This window comes from Channa argus, chromosome 2 (assembly GCF_033026475.1).
Source record: "Channa argus isolate prfri chromosome 2, Channa argus male v1.0, whole genome shotgun sequence".
NCBI lineage: Eukaryota > Metazoa > Chordata > Actinopteri > Anabantiformes > Channidae > Channa > Channa argus.
Genome location: NC_090198.1, coordinates 26,887,234 through 26,907,731, shown reverse-complemented (window position 1 = coordinate 26,907,731; position 20,498 = coordinate 26,887,234). Strand labels below are relative to the sequence as shown.

Below are 20,498 nucleotides of genomic sequence, written 5' to 3'. Positions count from 1 at the left end.
CAAGATACAGAGACAACGCCAAAAAGTGGTTTGGTCTGCTCCTGTTTAACCCGCTCGCGGGCTCTCTGGCGCCCCTAGCGTCCCATCGGAGCACACGCAGCTCCACCACACACTGAAGCCCCTAAACCCGGTGATCACCGATCCTCCTTCACAGCTCCCCGAGCCACATTAGTGAATTTTCATAACAATCGCTTTCTACAGGGTCCGTCTCCACCCCTCTCCACTCTGCTTCAGCGCGGAACAGCACCGCACGGCACGGCTCGGGAGACGCTGCCAGCCCCGGCCCTCCTCCACCTCTTCTTCCTCCTCCTCCTCCAGGGCTGCTCGAGCCGGTGTTTGATTGGATTAGAGTCGGCTAGCCTTTGCCCTCTAACCCCGCTGATGTTGGCTGGCTGCTTCCTGCTCCCTCCGCTCCCCCCACTCCCCCTGACCGACTGACGAAGCCTCCCGGAGCCGCACGGCCGAGCGCACTCCACGGACACAGCCGACCGGGGACGAACCCGCTACAGCGAGAGAAGAGCCGAGCCGAGCCACGACACCAGGCGGGCGGACGAAGGAACGAGGCAGCCATGCGGAGGAAATCGAGGATATTGTTGTGTTTCGCGGTGCTGTGGGTGCTGGGCATAGCCTACTACTTCTACTCGGGGACAGCGATGAGTCGAAAGGTAGGATTCCCGTTCCTCGTCTGCTTTTTCTGGTTCGTCTCCGCGCCCGTGTGGATGTTTTCTTCCAGCACAAAGCGAAGATGGAGCGGCGTGATTTTGACGCCGTCGTGCCCCCTTTGCTCTTCTTCCTCTTGGGGCTTTTGCGGCAGCACCGATGCTGTAAGGAGTGTGATAAAGGGCCTGCTAGTGTCAGTGTGCTGGAGCCACTGATTTGGTGGAGATGAGTGTGGACAAGGGCAGCGGGATAGCGGGGCTGGCCGGGTCGGCGTGCACAGACCCCCCGCTGTGCCGGTGTTCGCCGTCCGCTGGCAGAGGGAGCGGAGCACGCCGGGTAACCACTTTAGCGTGGGAGCAGCACAATTACAGAAAAATGCAATCATGCAGATTGATTGGTGTTATTAATACTATAGGCGATGGCCTGGCTCACAGGGCCGGGGGGGTTGAGGCGGCGGGGGGGGGGTGGGGGGGAGTTGTTCGCCTGAAGAGCACGTCAGCACAAGCTGCTGCTGCCCCGAGAAAGGAGCAGGAAGTGTGCCGGTGCTGTCAGGCTGAGATGATTTAAAAAGTCACTTCCAACAGTACCTGCACAGTTTCTGCTGTGGGTTTAACTTTTCAGGTGTGAAGTCAAGATTTTGTGTCTGCTGGTGCAGGAACACAAAGCTGTAATCGATGCAGCTTATAAATCATCCTTTGGTTTGTTAAATACATGTTTCTGATATCACACATTCCATTTACATCAAGTGGACAGCGCGGAAAGTTATTCAATTAGTTGATTAAAATATGATGTGAGGCCACAGTGGCACACATTTACAAACTTTGTCTGTTCACTTGGTGGAACTTGGTGATGAAGACATTTAAGGGCAGGGCAGGCCTTTAGTAACAGCACACACTACTACTCCCATCTATTGCATTACACTGCAGTAGGTTGGGCAAAGTGTTCCTAATAAACTGACAGCTTAGAACATTAATCTGTTCCGATGCAGTTTCTCCTGTCCGCTGGTTTCCAGCAACTCCTTAAAGCAGTTGACTTTTATGGTGAAACAACAAGACACTGAAAACGTCTATCATTATTATTATTATTATTATTATTATTAGTAGTAGTAGTAGTAGTAGTAGTAGTAGTAGTAACAGCTTATTTGGTGTGCTTTATGTGGAGGCATGGATTCTTTACATTGTACACCATGTCTGTGCAGGCTGTAGTTTGTCATGAGTAAAATGTAAGTTCAGTAAATATGACATGTTACAGTTGGACACACATGCACCGTGGGTGTGTGTGTGTGTGTGTACGCCTAAGCTAATATAGTATATCCTGCTGCATGGATGGTTTTGTACACAGTGCTCTGCCTCTATGTACAACCCCCCCCACCCTTACACGGATCCACACATGTGGAGGGGGTGTGTGTTTGTGTGAATTTCCTGTGTGTATTCCACCTGTCTCTTGTCCTGCCCTATCTGTCTCTTAGTGTTTGCTTTGCGTCAGTCAACCACGGCAGCCCTTTTACTTTTCCATTAGGCTGATAGGTGTGTGTGTGTGTGTGTTTGTTTGAGTTGGTTAAGGGGGGGGGTCAAAGTGACACTCTGGGATAAGCAACTTTCTCTGGAGTTTAATCTGGGCTGAATTAAATTGCAGCCTCAATGATCGGCTGCACCTGGCTGGTGACTTTGCACAGAGTGAGACCTAATCTGTTCAAACAAAGTTGCTGCACAGGTAAAGTGCTGTTTTTCCTCCACCTCAAACCAGCATAGTCATTTCGTAATTTTGTTCTGCTGTCAATGGAACAAACGCTATTGATGGGATCTTCCAAAATAGTGTAATAAAACACAAACCGAGGCATCAAGAAACCCAATTCCAATCTAATTTTCTATTAAACAACTTCTGGCGGCTGTGAATGCTATGAAACACAGATCAGTTTGTTGCTTTTGTAAACAGCTCCTAATGTCAAACAGTTCCTCAGTCCCTCTTTACCTTTTTATCGTCTGTCTTCTCTTGGCAACGGAGAGGTGAATTGGAAAACCTGGGAATTTAAATATGCCCCAATGTTTCCATACAGAGGAAAATATTCAAAGGGAACATGTTCAAAGTGTGACACAACTTTGTGCGTTCATTCATACATTAGTTGAACTTGAGTTAATGGGGATTTGTCTGTTGGGTGTTGTTGGTAGTCAGACAAAGAAGCATGTCCACGAGCATCCGTTTGATTACAAGTCCTTCCTGTAACACATCAACGTGACATTTACAGTGGATATTTATTTGCAGGACACATTTCAGCCAGGACTCCCACAACCAGCTCTTAACATTCACAAATATACTTGTTGTTGTTGTGTCATCGCTGCTCACAAGCACTGCACTGAATTCAGCGTCCAGCAGCGTGAGTAGGACTCACACCACTACCGTGGCAGATCATTCGAATTCCCACTTCTAAATTATCTGACACACAGTTGCTCTGCACAGTGCATGCGCAAACACACACACTCCAACATGTGATACTGTGACTCTTAAGATCAAAGCTCTCACCAAATCTCCTTTTAGCTATTATCAATTCAGAAGTGTCCCATTTTGGAAGAATGTCCCCCTTGTTGGAGGCTGTAAGCCAATTTAAAGACACTTTCTGAACACTGTATCAGTGCCTGGAAGATGGCACAGTGTCATGCGCAAAAGTGAACATCTCTTACAAAATCCTCGCAAGCTATTTTTATTTTTTTTTTTCCTTTCTTTCTTTTTTTATTTTTGGGCACAGCTGTGGAAAAACAAGCAGTGAAATGTCACTCTGTGCCTCCAGAGATCAAAAGCAAACCTGTACAAAATGTTCCTCATATCTTTTCATCATGAAGTTCAGGCTGCGTCAGTGGGAAACATCCCTTTTTATTAGTCTTCTTGTTGACTCGTCTTGAATTTGTCTCAGGTTTACTGCACAAAATGACACAGAATTACACTGTAAAGTGACAGAGTTGAAGCTGAGTGATGTGTGAGCCCCATCAGCAATGTACGAACCTCACGGGTCGTGTACATTGTTCCACACCGTAACCTGTAGAAATGTTGACATTATCTTAATCAGGCCATCCATAAATTTAAAACTCTTTTTTTTTTTTTTGCTATACATTTGTGTGAAAAAACTTTTACTCTGAGGCGAAAGTGAAGTGTCCCCCTTTTCTTCTGCACACATGAAAAATGTAGAGTGACAGGGAACCTTGGAAGACACCCAGCCGCTGGACACAGTAAACCCATGTATCAGTAAATGCAGTGTTGTACACAGGAGGATAATGTTGCAAACATGAGCCTACTGCCTCACCAGGATGCCCCATTAAAGCCTTGTTGGACAGACCTCAGAGGGTTTTTCCTGCCAACTTCTCAGTGCTCAGTCTCCTTTCCTGCTAATCAGCAGTGTGTGAGGGTGGGGAGCTAAATGGCAGCTAGAGGAGGGTGGCACCAAACCACAGGAAAAATGAACAAACACAGGGATCCGTTAGAAAGTTGTTTTGAGATAAAAGATGGAGACAAGTGATTGTGGGGTTGAATAGTGATTGTACTCTTTTCCTACAATCAGTGCTTATGTCTTATAGAAATGTAGATCGTCCAGAGATGTTTATAAGCAGTAATGGCGTTAAGTTGCTTTACGGTACCTAAGGCTCAGCTTGGCTAATGTACAGGGATGTGTTTTTCAATGGCCCTATTAAGTTGGATGTGGTGGACCACATACTTTGCACGCAGAGTTTTTCAGATAAGTTGAGGGTTTAAAAATCCTTGTTTCCAAAAGCTGCAACATCTGCGATCGATTCTCACCAACGCAGCTTGTTGTGTGTTGTTTTGGATTCACACGCCTGTAGTTGTCACATGTCTGCTGTGATGTGTGCAACCACCAGGCTCCCACCTCTGAGATGACTACAAATGTGACCTATAATGCACTTGGGATCACATGCACATGGGACAAAAATTCATGCTGGATAGAATACAAAGGAATACATTTGCCCACCGTATATATGGAGCTCAGCGCTCTCCCAAAGCTGGATCCCAGCTTTGAACTGCAAGTATTTCCCAGTGTGTTGCTATCAGCTGGAAGTTTGGATTAGTTTCCAGTTTGTGCCAGAGGATTCTGAAGTGATTTCAGTGCTTTTCTTCCAGCCAACCAATGGAGAGGAGAAGAGAGGAGCATGCATGAATCATCTCAGAAGGGATTCAGGGAGATTGTAACGCTGGCTGGTCCAGAAATCCTGAGTGAAAGTTACAGTGTCTGTTATCTGCCGCTCTAGGCGCTCAGCCGCAGCCAGTCTGTGCGCGTCTCCAACTTCGGCTTTATCGATGCATCTGTCTCATTGTAGGCAGCGTGACTTCAGTGGCTCGGAGCATTTTGCTGTTTTTTTTTTTTTTTTTTTTTAATAATTTTTTTTTAATTGAAAATGTTGGAGAAATTGAGCGCTTGCACATCGTCACTCACGGTGACGACATTTGAGTATGCTGCATTATGGGTCTACGTTAGCGTGTGCTCGCCCTCGCCTGTTATTTAGTAAGTAGCCTGCCCTTCAGCACAGGTGTCTGCTGTTTCCCAAGGAAATAGTTTACTGTATGTGCACGTGACACGCACTCAGCTCTGCTCTTAATACTGATTATATGTGTTTGAGTCCCTGCTGTTGTAGAACTACGGTAAAATCTTCTAGCTAAAAGACTTGTGGCTTTGAAACCTCTTGAGGCCTCAGGAGTTCAATATGTTTATGATGCTGGAATAGAATGTAATTTTAGCCAGTGAACAGATTCATTATTGGTGGCTAAATAAAAGCAGTTCCACTGAGCAAACACTGAATCAATACAAGCAAATTAAGCAGGGAATCCCTGGGTACAGAGTCCTCTTCAAAATATACGTTTTGTGTTTGAAGTATTGACTCTATGTGTGTGTGTGTGTGTGTGTGTGTTTCTTCTAAGTAATGATAACTTTTTACAGATGCTTGGTTATTTCACAGTGTAAATAGAAACAGCAAACTACTTGTGTCATTGTTGTTTTTTAAGGACTTTGTTGCTGAGGGTATAATTAAATGAAACCCCCTGTTTGCACCAAGAAAATGCTTCACAGTCCTATTGGAGTTGCACAGCTTCATAGCTGGGAGTCCCAGGAGGGAGATGCTGGTGTTCTGATGCAACAGCTCCACTGATGTGGCGGTGCCTTGCTCAAGGGACAGATCAAGGTATTTTCCCAGTTAATGTAGGGAGCGGAGCGTTGGCTAAACTCACCCCTCAAACGGCAACCATTGCACAGCATCCATCACTATGGGGGTTTGGACATCTCCACGTGACTGTAATTTGAATGGTCCAACCTGGAATGGTCTTACATGTCAAGCAGATAAACCAGTTTGACTTGCAGAATCTTAAACTGTAGCTCTCAGCAAGTGTTGCAAAGAGGAAAAATGTAAAATAGTTTGTCAAATGTTAGTAGTGTCATGATTTAATTTGTCATCAAACTGGTCTGTGAGACCATGTGCAGTCCGTGTACAGTCCACAGCCTGTAGAGAGTAAACCAGCTAGTTGTTGTATGTACAGATCATAGCCATCAAGTGCACATTTAAAAGCTCTTTATAGGTTTGTCGTTGGAAAACGAGTCTGCTGGAAACAGCTAAGCCAACTCCTGAAGCTGGCATTAGCTTAATTAGCCTGGATGCTGCCGCTGATTAAAATCGGCCACTGACAGATGTTAATTCTGCTGGAAAATTGTACAATTGTTGTAAAAAATGGGGAAAAAACTGTTTTTATCTACCGCTGTCTAGAAATGAATCTCCCACTGTTGCGTTGTAAAGTGCACATATCCCACGTGAGATTAGTGGGGACAAATGGTCAATCACACCATTTACAGAAAGGATGATGAGGAAGAAGAAAGTGGTCGTAGAGGGAGAGCGAATGGATCTATTAAAAAAAGAGAAGGGCAACAGCTTTTTTTCTTTTTTGTTGTTGCACCAGTCAGGGGTAGTTGGTCCTGATCTACCAGCCCTGACTTGGTGCAGTAAACGGAGACAGCTGTGTAGATACCAGAAGACAAAAGATGAGACATTGCCAAGAAAGGAGACAGACAGTTGAGTTAATGGTTCCACAAAGGTAGGCGTCAAACAGAGCAGTTTACATCTGCTGATTATATCAAAACGTGGCATGAATGTCTCCACTGCACGTCTTATCTTCACCCTTTTCAGTTACATGACGGATCATTGTGGTTAAACATAACAACATGTTGCATCTGGAAACTGCAGGATTTTCTTCTTATGATAATTTTCTTCCCTGGCACATGACAAGCATTCATGGAAAAGTTGAAAGGGATGAGGACATCCATTGTTCATGGGACCAGCGCTTAGGCAAGAGCTTTTCAAAGATCTGTTTTTTATTCAGACATAAAAAGAAAACAGAGCAGCCCCCTTTTATTCCATTTGTCAAACTGCTGTAGCTGCGTCACAACATTAAAGTTGCCGTCTTCAGGACGTCACAGTCGGGTCAGCAGTAATTCACACAACAGTGTTCCACTTATCAGGCTAAACTATTCAAATAGGCTTGATAGGGAGCGCAGATGGTCTCTGCGTTTTGCCTGTGCCCTATTTGTGGCAAGGACATTCAAATCACTTAATAAATTATCTCTAATTGTAGCAATCAGCCTTGTTAATTCTATTGGTGCGCTTCCAGCCACCGGTACTGGAATTGGATCCCGTTTTTTTATTTTTTATTTTTTTTATTAAATTATGCTCTAAACTTTTTCGTTGAGTTGAACGTGTTACACACATTTCAGAATACACTTCAGTCCATTCAAATGCACCCTTGTTTTGCTATTGCCCTGTTAACGAAGCTGCACTTACAAGACGCCATTTTTAATAATCGTCCACCTGAAAGACAAATTACTTTATGCCAGAGGACTAAGAGAAGCTGCGTGATTGACATTTGTTGCTGTCTTATCTGCTGTGGCTTCAATTCTATATTTACACACATTAAAAGCCCAAGCAAATGAGAATCTGCATGAGCATATGTATCAGCTCCGAGGGTTCGTCAATATTTTAGCTCAACCTGTTTCTTTTTTTGTTGTTTTTTTTAAGTATACTAAATCTCTGTCTTGATGCTCCATCTGCCCAGCTCTCAGCTGCTTGTTGCTGTCGACTTAGAAAACAAATATAACACAGAGCAGATTGAGGAACATGCAAACAGGCATCCCGTCCCCCCCCCCCCAACCCTTCCTGAAACATTCACAGTAGATGTGTGTGGATCTTTCACATTTGGGTCACAGGATCATTATGCTGACATTGTGCATCGGCATCAAATGAAGTGCAGGTCGTTTTCTGTGCTGAACAGTGTCTTTTGTCAAAAGAACAAATGATATTAATAAGAAGAAATTAATTTAGTATGTTTAGTCTAGTCTATCCATCCATTCATGGTCTAAACCTCTTGTCTTGTCAAGGGTTGTAGCGGGGGCTTGGAGCTGATCCTGGAGGACATAATAAATAAATGCCACACAGAATAGAAGAAATAGAAAAATTCTGTACAGTGTTCTATTGGTTTCAATACGTTTGTCCACTTTAAGTTGACCAGGTTGTTTATGTTGTGTAGTTTTGCTGTGGATATGAGAGGTGTTAATGTTGAAACATGTTACGTATTGATACCAAACATAATTCATCAAACATAAGGCTGAAATATATAACCCCTAAGAGGCCATATTATGTATTTGGGTGTTTTTAGTTGTAAGCTGACTGTTGTGGTAATTGGCATTGTTTAATATGAAAACCTGAGTTCCAAACCATGAGCCGAAGAAATTGCACCAAAGGAAAAACTCCCATCTCCGTCTGCTCTGTCCCAGTCCATTGCAAGACTTTCCAGCAGTTTGTAAGACAATCCACAGTTGGCCCTCCACAAATGATATGCTCATATGCTCTCATATTATATCCGTGGCTCATCGCTGTGCTCAGCTCACCAGCAGGCTTCTGCAGGCTTCAGAACTTCAGAACAGAGTGAACCAGGCTTGTGGTGAGGGCGGAATATTCAAAATTCAATGATAAAAAATAAATGGTCCAACTAAATCGGCATTCAATTGCGAAAATGTGTATGTGATAAAAGCAGCCCTACCTTAAACGGCAAAATGTGTCAAACTTTGAGATGAAGCTATGTGAGCTGCAGGTCGTCACAGATATAACAAACTGATGACAGATAAAAAAAAAATAGTTTGACCTTTTCTGTGTCATGTGAAAGAAAAGATAATTGTTGTCACTCCAAACACGGTCTGTTGTATAACTGATTTTATTTTTACATTAATTTTTGAGCATTTTTTGCCTTTTAATAAAAACTGCGAAAGACAGACACAGGAGACTTGAGGGGAAAGATGACATGCCACAAAGATTCACAGCCAGACTCAAACTCAAGATGCTGGCTTTATGCATCTCAACCAAATCTGCTATCAGGGAGCTCGCAATCTATTGATGATTCAAATATTTTATTTTGTAATGTGTCGGTATGTAGATGGTTTTTAAAGACATTGTTATTTTGAAATAACAGTAATAGAAACTTCTGTCATTGGACTGGTTTGACCTGTAATGGACAAAATGTACAAAAAATTGTCTAAATAAATTAGTTTTAAATGAATGTCAGTTTTTAAATTCAGAGTTGAAGGAGTGCGTTAAGGCCTGTTATAGGGAAGATTTGCGATGTTTGGACTTGTGAAATCCAAAGTAAGATCAGCAGAGCCACAAAATAAAAATATAAATAAATAAACCCGAAATTAAGTGTAATATGGCCCCTTATTAATTATTCAATAAATGTAATGAGAGGTGATAAAAGGAGATTTTATCTGTCCGCAGCCTAAAAAACAGATTTTTAAAATTGGAGTAAATGTCCAAATAATGCCTGGACACGTGCCAAAGTGGTGGGTAGGTTTTTATTTAATTATTTGGTTCGGAACTGGCCTGGTGGGAGGTGTTAATTTCTCACCCTGCAACACATCATGGTCATTGAGTAATGAACTGGTTCTGTACAGGCTTTAGTTTGGACTCATAGTACTGTTAACAGCAGCTGCTTTTCATGTACTTTGTGCCTCAGGCCATATTTCAGTTGATTCTCCTGGTTTAACTTGTGCATTTTGATGCTTTTATTGTCCATTTGTTCTTGGTTTGGCAGATCACAGCTTGTCACAGCCAGTTGCAGCTTTAACTATTCATCAGATGTGGTGTTTTCAGATTAAGATGTGTGTTAATGCTTATTTATCATTGTACTGCTGTAAGGTTGTTGCAGGCTGCAACTGTCAACAGTTGCAGCAACACTGGACGAATATGCTGATAACGAGTTTCTCCACTGACTTTCCTAAACTGTCACTGTCACTGTCAGATAGTCAGACATGCTCTGGTGGTCGCCTAAAGGAAGTATGTCAAAGTGAATGAAGCCGGTGGAGAAGGATATGTATATTAAAGATGCAAATCACACAATAAATACTCGTGAGATTAAAACAGAAACGGGAAGAATAAAGGTCGTTTAAAGGGGCTGATCTGGCGATTATTTATTTATTAAAAAAAACAAAAACAATTTGCACACAGTTCTGACAAATTAGACTAGAAATAAATAGATTTACCTGAAGTGTGGACATCTTTGAGAGTGATCACAATTACTCTGTTTACATGCACTTTTTGATTTAAAAAAGTGTAGGATTGATTTGATTTAAGACTTTGATTTAAAAATAAGACGGCATTGCTATTGATCTCTCCTTTCAATCATTCTTTCACTCATCTGTATGTTCCTGTCTGCAGCCCTTCGTTGCTCACATGCGCAGTTGGGGGAAGCTGGTTACATGGTATTCATGGCAGAGAAATCAGCATTCTCCAGGAGAAATTTGCCTGGAGAAATCTTGCTTTTCTGATTCCCTACCCTGATTTTGGAAACCATTTTCCTGTTCACATGACAGTTAAGAAATCAGCTTTTCCAAGACGGCCGACTTGAGTTCATTTTAAATGCACTGATTAAAAGCTCGTCAGCTTGCTCGCCTCTAGGTTGTGGTTAATTATAATTTGAGACCTATACTGAATCTGTGCTTCTTCTCATGACCTTTGCACCCTTAACTAACTAAGCTGAACACACAACTAGACACTCATAAAAACTCCCTAGTAAAAAAAAAAAAAAAGCCTTGTAGAGTGTCTTAATACTATGTTGAAATGGGTTTCAGGAAGCAGAGGTGCTGACTTGGCTCCATCTTCTTCGAGCTGTTTGAAAGGCTGGCTGAGTGTTTAAAGTGTTCCTGAACTGAGTATGTGGGTAGAAGTGGGCAAACTGAATAATTGGAGGACCCCGGAGTGTGTGTGTGTGTGTGTGTTTGACCACAGCATGTTCTTCCATTTTGTTGGCTTTTGCAGAGGGCTTGTCTTTGCTCTCAGGGACACGTCAGCAGGTTTTGTGTATCAGACCATCCTGTGCGTAAGAACCAACTCCTTACACAATTTAGAAACACCCACACCCAAGTTTTTTTTTTTTTTTTTTTTTCCCCCAGTAATTTGACCACGTTTAGTTGCTGTGTCTGAGCTCAATAGCTCAAGAAAAGCTGGAAAATGGAGCCATCCCTAACCCTAAACCAAGTAGTTGACAACAACCGTAGGTGTTAAAACAGACTGAAACAGTGCGGTAAATAAAACCACGTACATTTACCCATTTCACATAATAGCAACGCAAGCTTTTGCTTTAGCCAAAGTTCCTATGAGCATGGGTTTAAATGTAACAGCAGACTAGTTCTGCTGCGTCAGGACTCTACATTCTGTGCCTGTTGTAATTGTTCATGTACAATGATTTATGGTAGGAAAGTCTTTCGAACCGGCGGCTGAGCCAGAAACACCAGTGGCACCAGTAAACAGGTCATTAACAAAGCCAGCGGAAGACTAAATTCTGTTTTGTAGATGCAGTATTTGTTAAAAACAACTAAAAAAAGTAAGATGCAAGAAATTGATTGAATAGTGTGTTTGTCTAGTGGAGATGCGCTAGTAAGCCCCCAGACCCACGGTTACAGAGAAATCACAAAATATCAAAACCCTCTGGCCGGGGCAGCAGCAAAGTTCGTGCCATATGCATGTTATGTTTTCTTGTCTCTGTTACCTGTTACCTGCCCGTTTGCCTGCGACCCTTTTTGTTGTTTCCATCACATCATTGTGCTCCTATCAGCAGCCATGACAGAGATGGTGAATCTGCTGCTGTTACGTCACTGTAAGCTGCTCATGGGTGTTTGTGTGTGAAAATAAAAAGAGCTTGCATGTGTAGCAACAGTGGTAAAATTGAACTAAGGGTCATTTGAACCAAGTGTTTCTCTTTATCCAGTGAGCATCGGGTTATTGTGCATGTGTTTAGCAATGCTTGCTCCCCTCACTCAGGCCATATTTTAGTTTGCAGTTCTGTTAAACTCCCCAGCTTCTCCACAACAGGCCATATGGTAATGTACTTATTTCCCTTTATCTGTCCCCCCTCCTCTTTTTCTTCTAGATTTTCCTTCCTCTGCTGTGTGTGTGTGCGCGTGTGTGCGTGTGCGTGTGTGTGTGTGTGTGTGTGTGTGTGTGTGTGTGTGTGTTTAACAAGCCATACAAATACATTTCTCTGTTCTCGTGCTTGCTTGCATTCTCATGCCATTTGTTTGAAAGTTCTTTTGAAGTAAGCCAGCCGGTCACCCTGGGAGCCAATTATGAAAAGTCAATGAAAATACAATATTCCCGTCATGTTCAGACCCACCAGAGGCGGGCCCGTGACCCACTTTGGGGCCATAAACTACAGATTTAGGCAAAGCAGACATAAAGGGAGTAACCGAATCTCCTGAGCTCCAGGGCCAGCAGGGCCTTTTTACTGTCTGTGCATTTCTGCCTTAAAAGGTAGGTTTGATTTATCTGCGCTCTCAGCTCGGTGGGGGGTGGAGCAGATGTGTTTGTGTCAGACCCCATCAAGATGGCCTAAGAATAGCAAGAACCATCTAACACCTTAGCTTGGATCGGTGTGAAATGGGTTGTTTCTTGCCCTCTGTGCCGCATGTCATTGTGCTGTAAATTCTAACGTGGAGGTGAGGCCAAGGCCGCTGCGAACAAACTGTTAACACACCCAGGTACGACCTACTGGGCCCAACTTGGAGTACTTGTTGGGCTACATTCTGTTTCATGATACAAGAACAGCGTGTCGTCTGTCAGCTTTGTTTGTTCCCGACACAATCAGCCTCCATCTCTCCTCCACTGTCCCCTCTTCTCTCTACTGCTGTCCATTAACAACATGGCAGCCGCAGGGTGGGTGATGTTATCGCAGGTCAGGGTTCACGGTCTCACTCTGCTTGTGACCGCGTTGATTGCACCCGCGCACGGATCTGTGCGTGTGGCTGATGCCAGCTGAGTGACGTCTGAATGAAATGATGCTTTTAAAAGCTGTAATGGCAGAATTGAGATAAATCGTGGCACCAGAGAGTTTGTATTCCTGCTGGACTGAAGTCTGTTTCTGTTGTTGGCAGATTGCTGAGCTCTCACACTCTGTTACTCACGGTTCTCGCGTTCCAAAAACAGCAGCATACTAGAGATGAAATCAAACTCGCTTACTGCACTACTGGAGAGATCGATCCTCCTTAGAAATGAGGGTGATGGTGTTTTGGAGGTGTCGAGCAAAGCCGTGTTAAAATTTTAATTAGCTCTGCTGCTGAACCATTGCACGCTGAGGTGATCCAAAGCCAGCTAAAATTATGATGTTCATAAATCAGCCGGTTAGATTGTACAAACACGCTGATTTAAATGTTTCTTCTTGCACTTCACTGCTTTCATTTGTTTTGACACATTGTGGCATTATTTTAGCTACTTCAGCTGTGTTGTGTGATAGTTTTCAGCTCAGATTTCTCAGATTAGACCAAGTACAACTCAGATGCAGATGCAATGTGCTTGAGGAGAAAAGGAATAAAACTCCTCGTTCTGCTGGACTAAAAAAGGAACTATATTGCCAGAAACAACATATCGACGTTTGGGCAAAGGCAGCATTCACACGCACTTCCGTTCGGTGCAAGAAAACGCAGCACTTCTTGTCCTTTTGAATGGGGACGTGTGTTACACAGCTGGGACCTGCACCTCAGGGGGCTCTGCCAAAACAATGCATTATCGTGTGGGTAAGATAGTGGGATGTGGTTCAGCTTTTTTTCCTAACACAACGTTATACATCCAACACTGCCCTGCGCTGCTTTCCATGGTTGTAACATGCAAATATCTCTGTTGTTTATTTTAACAAAGATTAGACAGGTTCTACAGGTACAGGTACACCCTTCCAGGAAGTTGTGGACTAGGGCTCAAGGGCAACTATTATCAGCAGAGAACAACCATGCATGATTGGCTACACCTTGTTGTGTTTGGGGCACCTATTTAAAGTTTTTTTTTTTTTTTTTTTTAATGACCTGAAGCAAAGGTCAAATTTTCTGCTGTGGTTATGTCGTATTGGCTATAATCATTCCAATCAGCTAAATAAATACATAAATGTGTTCCTCCAAATTATCTTTTTCTGGGTCAAATTTTGCATTTCTTTTTTTTTTTTTTTTACCTTTCTAACCTCAGGTTAGTAATGGCAACCATCCAACAAAAGTAGATCTGACAAGGAAAAACTCTTTTCGATGTGTCTGCAGGAAGTGTTCATATGTTGTGTCATTCTGTACCTCCCACCAGCAGTGCATACGTCTTTGGTTTGATATTTAGTAACGTATTTAGAGGTGCCAGGTGTTACTGGTCATGAAGTGGTTAACAGTTTTGGACTGTTAATTGTTGCACAGCCATGGGGAAATGTGGAAAGTGCTGTACAAGTACAACGAAACTAAGTCAAGTGGGGTTGTGTGAAACCTTGGAGACTGTAAAATTGGCAATTGGGGCAGTTGTGGAATAAATGGAACACATCTGCGATCATGCATCAGTGCTCATGCCAACAACACCTCAATGGCAAATATTTGCTATAGAGTGAACACATCCGACACAGTAGAGCAGAGCATGGCTGCATGCGCTGTCTGATCTTTGGACTGTATGCAGACTGCTGCGTGTACAGTTGGGGAAGCAAAGCAAATGACAGTCATACCAAATCCCATACCCATTACTGAAGAGAGCAAACCATTAGGTTGAGTTCTCCCATGGCTTTTTGAACATGCATGATGTTCTCCAGGTATGTAGGTGGGTTTACACTTTTATTGGATCGACCAGTCCTGCTGTGGTTGCTCTGTGTGCAGCAGCCTTTACTTTTCACTTGCAGTATTGAGCAGTTGTTTGTACTGTTTACACGCTTCTCATTTAATGATAAGAAATCTTCCAGCTGCCTTTTGAATGCAGTCATAACTGTTTATTTATGATAGCCGGATCCAACTTTGAATAACACACCCTGACACCACACCAAATGCCTGAACTGTCAGACTAGTACATAAAAATGGCTTGATATGTAATATATATCTGTAATCTGTCACTGTCTGGTTACTGAAAATTACTGCCTTAAATTGGTCGTAGCTCAAAATGAGACATTTGGCTTTTCCCTCGGGGACGAGACGCACGATGAGAGCAATAATTTGTTTAAAAGGGACTCAAAAGAGTCTCTACAAATATAACGTCCTTTTGTGCGCCAGAAAAGTAACAGAACGAGATTTTTGAGTTTGTACTTATCTTTCAGTAAAAGACGCTGGAAAAGCTTTCCAGCGTCTTTCAACATCTTTGTGAGTTTTAATGTAAAAAAAAAAAAGACTGGAGGTCTGCATGCAGTTTGTGAGGTCGTACACACAATAACATGACGCACATCAAAAAGGACTGACCTGGGACCCCATATACAAATGATTCACAAAATAGTGCATCTGGCACTTCACACAGATAAACCAACAAAAAGAAGAAAGTGTGGCGTGTTAGTATGTTGATGGATTCTTTTACACTGCAGAAATCAAACATTGTCAAAGGCCAGTTGGCTCGTTTTCCCTCTGTGAAGGCAGTTTTAAAGTGTCTCTAGATGAGTTGTTTGAAGACTAACATGTAACACAAAGCCACAGTTCCAAAGTGGCTTTCTGTTATATGTTGCATCCCCCCACACATCTTTTTTCAGAAGTCGGTCAGTCGTGTCCTGCTACGAACGATCCACACCAACATCCTCTGTTTTGCTATACACCTACATGTGAAAAATTAAGGATGAAATAAAATAAAAATGAATATAGAAGGCTCATTAATAAGCCTTGTTCCTCAGTACGAAAAGGATACACTGGTTATGTTAGAAGCATACAGAGAGATGAATAATTAGTGCATGTTTAAATATAGTCATGTTTAACAGGGACTAGTCTGCATGTACATTTTTCTAATTGAAAGATGTTTGGACATTGTACCATCATTATATTGTTAAGGAAAAACCCACCTCTCTGGCTCACCAGAGGATGTCTTGACCAAGGGTCCAAACATCAAAACTGCAGAGAAGAAGAAAGTAAAGTTCTTTTGATTGTTATCATAACTTTACAGTTGAACAATGCATCGATTGAGATTTACTTACTTTTATGTTGTTTCTGCTCTTTAGAAGCATGTTAGTTAAACTATTACCAGTGTGCATTGGAAGGAGGCAGAGAAGTAAGTCTTTGGATCAGGGTTCACTCCAACCAAACACCAATAAGTAGATGTGGGCTAGCGTGAGGCGGAGTTTTACAGAGTTACTGGCACCTGCCAGGCAGTGTCCAGGGCAGGCGGGCGCTCGCTTTAGGCACCAAAATGTCCAGAAATGGCCCCGATTGGAACTGTAGGGATTTAAACCTTTTCAACACTGAAGGCCTTGACTTCTCCTTCTAATAAGTGACTTACTGTGATTTAGCAACAGAGGGACAATAACATGAAGTCGGCTTTAGCAGTTATGACATTTGTAAGCATTTACAGCTTGTCACCCGCGTTGTACAATAATGTTAGAATTACACCCACTGGATCATAGATCTGACCTGCTGATGTCCTCAGCCAACAGTCATTCAATCATTGTGTAACTGCTTTGGCACATGTAGAGCACATTATTGGAGCCAGGCCAACAACAGAACAAGCCTGGTTTATGTCCAAACAGGACTGTGTCTTCATCCATTTATACATAGCAGTGGGAGAGTTGATCCGGATTTGTGCGTTTGTGCGTTTTATTTACTTTGGTGTATCACAAGAGTTATTGAATATGGCTCTAAATTCTATGTTTGACTGTTGAAATCTTGGCTTTGGTTTAGCCGAAACACACACACACACTGCAACACACACACACTGCAACACACATTACACACCACTACTGCTCACCTCCATATGTGACACCCATTTGCAAAAAAACATACTTGCCCCTTGTTGCTAACAGAAAACTTCACCTTGTATGGGAAAGGAAATATTTATAGACTTAAAGCCTTTTCTTGTTCCAGCCAAACACACACACATCTGTGGTATGAGGTAACATGGTCTATTGGTGTGTTTCAGTGCTGAAACGCTTAGGACCTCTTATTGTAAGTTCATACACAACTTTCCAAAACCATTTGTTTTGATCTGTCTGAATTATTTTAGCGAAGACCCCTTCATTATGTTGTCCATTGTGTTCTCATTTAGCCATAATTTGTCATGTAATAAACCATCTAATGATAGCAAGAATGGACCTTTTTGGGTGGGTGTAATGACAGACTGCCAGTGTGGTGGAGGAGGGACAATCATTTGCTGTTAGCAGGGAGGAAAGGATGAGCAGGAGTGGGGGGGGTCATCAAAGAAGTAAATAAAGGAGAGGAAGCAAGCAGTTAAAGAAGCAGTTTGTACAACTGAATTCAGGATTTTAACATGGCCACTCTGCAGGTCAACACGCTGACCTACTTTTTCCTTCTGCTGACACATTCAGGTGATTCAGCACTTTGCTCCATCACCCTCATGCTCATGACATTTCTCTCCTGCTCCTCTCTCCTTTTAACTCTTGCTTCATTTTTTTTTTGCACGGCCTCATTTGGTGTCTCCAGCAGCGCCTTCCCTGTTCTCTGAAAATTAAATTTGAACTCACCCCTTATCAGGAGTCATTCCTTCAAATTAATTCCCAAACCCCCGTCGACTAACAACGGGAAATAAGCTGCTTTCATAATGCTGAATAATTATAACCGTCGGCTGAACATCTGGCATTTTTTAAGGATTTCAGGAAATAAAATGTAATATCTCTGGTTTCAGACTAATGTGTGTCAGTCTTTTGATGCAGCCGATGGTAACACGTTTCAGACGGACTGTCGATTGGCTTAAACGACATCGTAGCAAATTGTGAATGGTGTCAGGCAAAGTGTTGAAGAAAAAACTTGCTGATTTTAAGAGGGTATCATCGGGTAGTGGGAAAGACACTTTGTGAAACTCCTGAACTTTGCCATTATGTCCTGTGTGGTGGACACAGTTTGAAGATTAATGTGAAGCCTCATTCATGGACAGGCAGAAGGACTGATGACTGGTGGTCCAAACATTATCCACTCCAGACAACGTTGGCACCTTTATTGAATCAGGGGGCACTGGGGTGGTTTGCAGCTGGTTGAGAAGCCAGTGGACTAACAATTATTTGCGGGTCAGCATCTGAGGCCATGATTTTCTGCTGCAAAACAATGGATTCGTGTTGGAAGGGAGTTTCTGCCCGAAAAAGAGGAGTTTAAGTATATCAGCGTCCTTTTTGCAAGTGAGGATAAAACATGTTGACATGCTGATTGGTGCAGCGTCAGCAGTAATGCAGGTGTTGTGTTGAAAAGGGAGCTGAGGTGGAATGCAAAGCTTCAGTTTTACTTTTACTGATCAACAAGCCTTTTTGACAACTTTTCTCATTGTGTCCAACTAGTAGGAGACACTGGGGTAGACCCTGAAGGCACTAGAGCGATTATTATATATCTAAAGAAGACTGGGGCCACCTCACGATCACCAAGGGGTTTTTTTCTGTATAAAGGTCTAATTCTGGGTAAAAAAAAAAAAAGAAGAGGAGCTTCTGACACAACTTGACCTCACCATTAATGTGCATCGATGAGCAGAGGCAAACTCAAAACTTTGGACTGTAGCAGATTATCAAGCAACATTATTGTTGCTATTAGACTAAGGCATTTAAGCTTGTTGCCTTCATAAGAATTTTTCAATAATCTGCAAGTGCTGGATAGTGTGTATCCAGTATCCTGATCTGTGAATTCAGGTAGGGGGATGAAAACCACATAGTTTGACGTGGGAGCAATGTAGACTATCTGGGTCATCTGCTTCGTCCCATTGCTCTGCCTTTTTCCCCAGCCATCTTGTTTCTAACACCTCCTCAGATCTCCTCAGTGCCTCGGTCAAAACCGGTGAATCAACTACACTCTCCAGCATTCTTTGTTGAATTCTTTCTCACTTTTTTTTTTTAATCTTCTTCTTTTGATGTGCTTTCACATCTTTCTGCACTGTGCACAGAAACCCAGAAGGACCTGTCTCTGACCCCTCTCCCTCTACATGAAAAGACCCGTGTGTGTGTTAGTCTTCAAAGGCATCATTGCAGTGCTCCAACAATAGATGTAACTGACACCATGAACCTGACGTCTGCTGATTGTGTCTATTGAACCATCACTGCCATGCACAGAGACAGATGAATGTTGCTGGGCAGCACACAGACCATAACGGACTACACCTGGTTGTGTACAGTAGTCTCAAGTGTCATTTTCCTAGATTAGTTCATGAGTGTTATTGACCGGTGGAAGATGGCAAGTGATTGTTCCCTCTGATTATCCCCGTGCTGGTGCAGGTGCCTCACTTTTAGGGCTGCACCTAACTACTATTATTTTGTGGATTTAAGCTATCGATTATTTATTAGATTAATTGATTCATCTATAGATTATTTTCCCATTAGGCTCTTTTCTATTTTTTTAATTAATATGTTAATTGGGGGCGGTGCTGGTCCTAAGCCCGGTAGAAATTCGGGAGGGTTGCATCAGGAAGGGCATCTTTGCCAAATAAGCATGCGAACGTACGGGATAAGCCGAAAGGACAGAAAATAAAAATGAATATGATACTTAATTTTACTCATTTATTTACTATCTTCTGATTGACATCCTGTGATGGACAATTTTTGTTTTCAGAATGCAGTAAACTTTGTTTAGTTTATTTTAGTTGAAATCCTATAAGAGCTAAAATCAGTTTGACTTTAAAAAAAATAATATTCACATTTTCCGCAGATTTCTAAATAACTTTCTATCATCAATTATATCTTTGTCTATTTGGCTCAGTACAGCAGTTGATTTGCTTACATTGTGCTTTGCCTTAAGAGAAACAACCCACTTTAACCTGTTTCTGGTAAATATATATATATATATATATATATATATATATATATATATATTAATATAGCTGAATATATTTAGGTTTTTTTATGAAAAAGAAAGTAATTAAAAGCTTTTTCTCAGGGGTCTTAAACTTTGAAAAACTTTTTTACATTACATTTAAAATTTTCTACCTTATTATGGGTATAACACCTGACCACCAGCAGCACATTGGGGTTTAATGTCTTCCCTATGAATGACAGGAGCCAGGGTTCGAACTGAGGTTTGCAGGATTGGTGGCCGACCGTAACAGTTCCAATTAAGCTGCACCACACATGTAGTGAAAAGAAGGTAGTTTTTTTTGTTTTGGACTCTGGTGGTGATGTAGTTCTGAAAATATATTGTGGTGTTCAGTTGAATTCCAAGCTATGACTGGACAGACCGATTAAAAGCTTATTTACAATCCCGAGAGACGGCAAAGGTGAGTTTCTCCTCCATTGTGATAAAAAGCATTCAGAGTAATAATGCTTTAATGCTAGCTACTTCTTCCACAGGGAAAGAAAACTCTTTATTTAAACTCTTGAAATTAGCTTTTGCCTAGTTGTCCCTGGTTATTTCTAAC

At 42.2% G+C, this 20,498-nt stretch overlaps 1 protein-coding gene and 1 long non-coding RNA gene across 3 annotated transcripts in view; one reads left to right on the top strand and one right to left on the bottom strand.

The window, feature by feature from the left end:
* The window catches only part of galnt2 (UDP-N-acetyl-alpha-D-galactosamine:polypeptide N-acetylgalactosaminyltransferase 2), a 62,010-nt gene continuing 41,512 nt past the window's right edge, over window positions 1-20,498 (top strand). Inside the window, exon 1 of one of the 2 annotated variants that reach the window (XM_067488200.1) lies at window positions 1-665. In XM_067488200.1, the coding sequence (XP_067344301.1) occupies window positions 570-665 (96 nt within the window). In that variant the 5' untranslated portion in view covers window positions 1-569. Of the gene's footprint in view, window positions 666-14,754; window positions 14,788-20,498 lie in introns of those variants that run through there. The other variant, XM_067488209.1, reaches the window with a different exon arrangement.
* Window positions 14,817-16,516, bottom strand: LOC137105734 (uncharacterized). Its single transcript, XR_010911854.1, has 3 exons — window positions 16,138-16,516; window positions 16,006-16,054; window positions 14,817-15,765 (listed from the first exon to the last, which is right to left on the bottom strand). It is a non-coding gene; the product is annotated as an uncharacterized lncRNA (long non-coding RNA).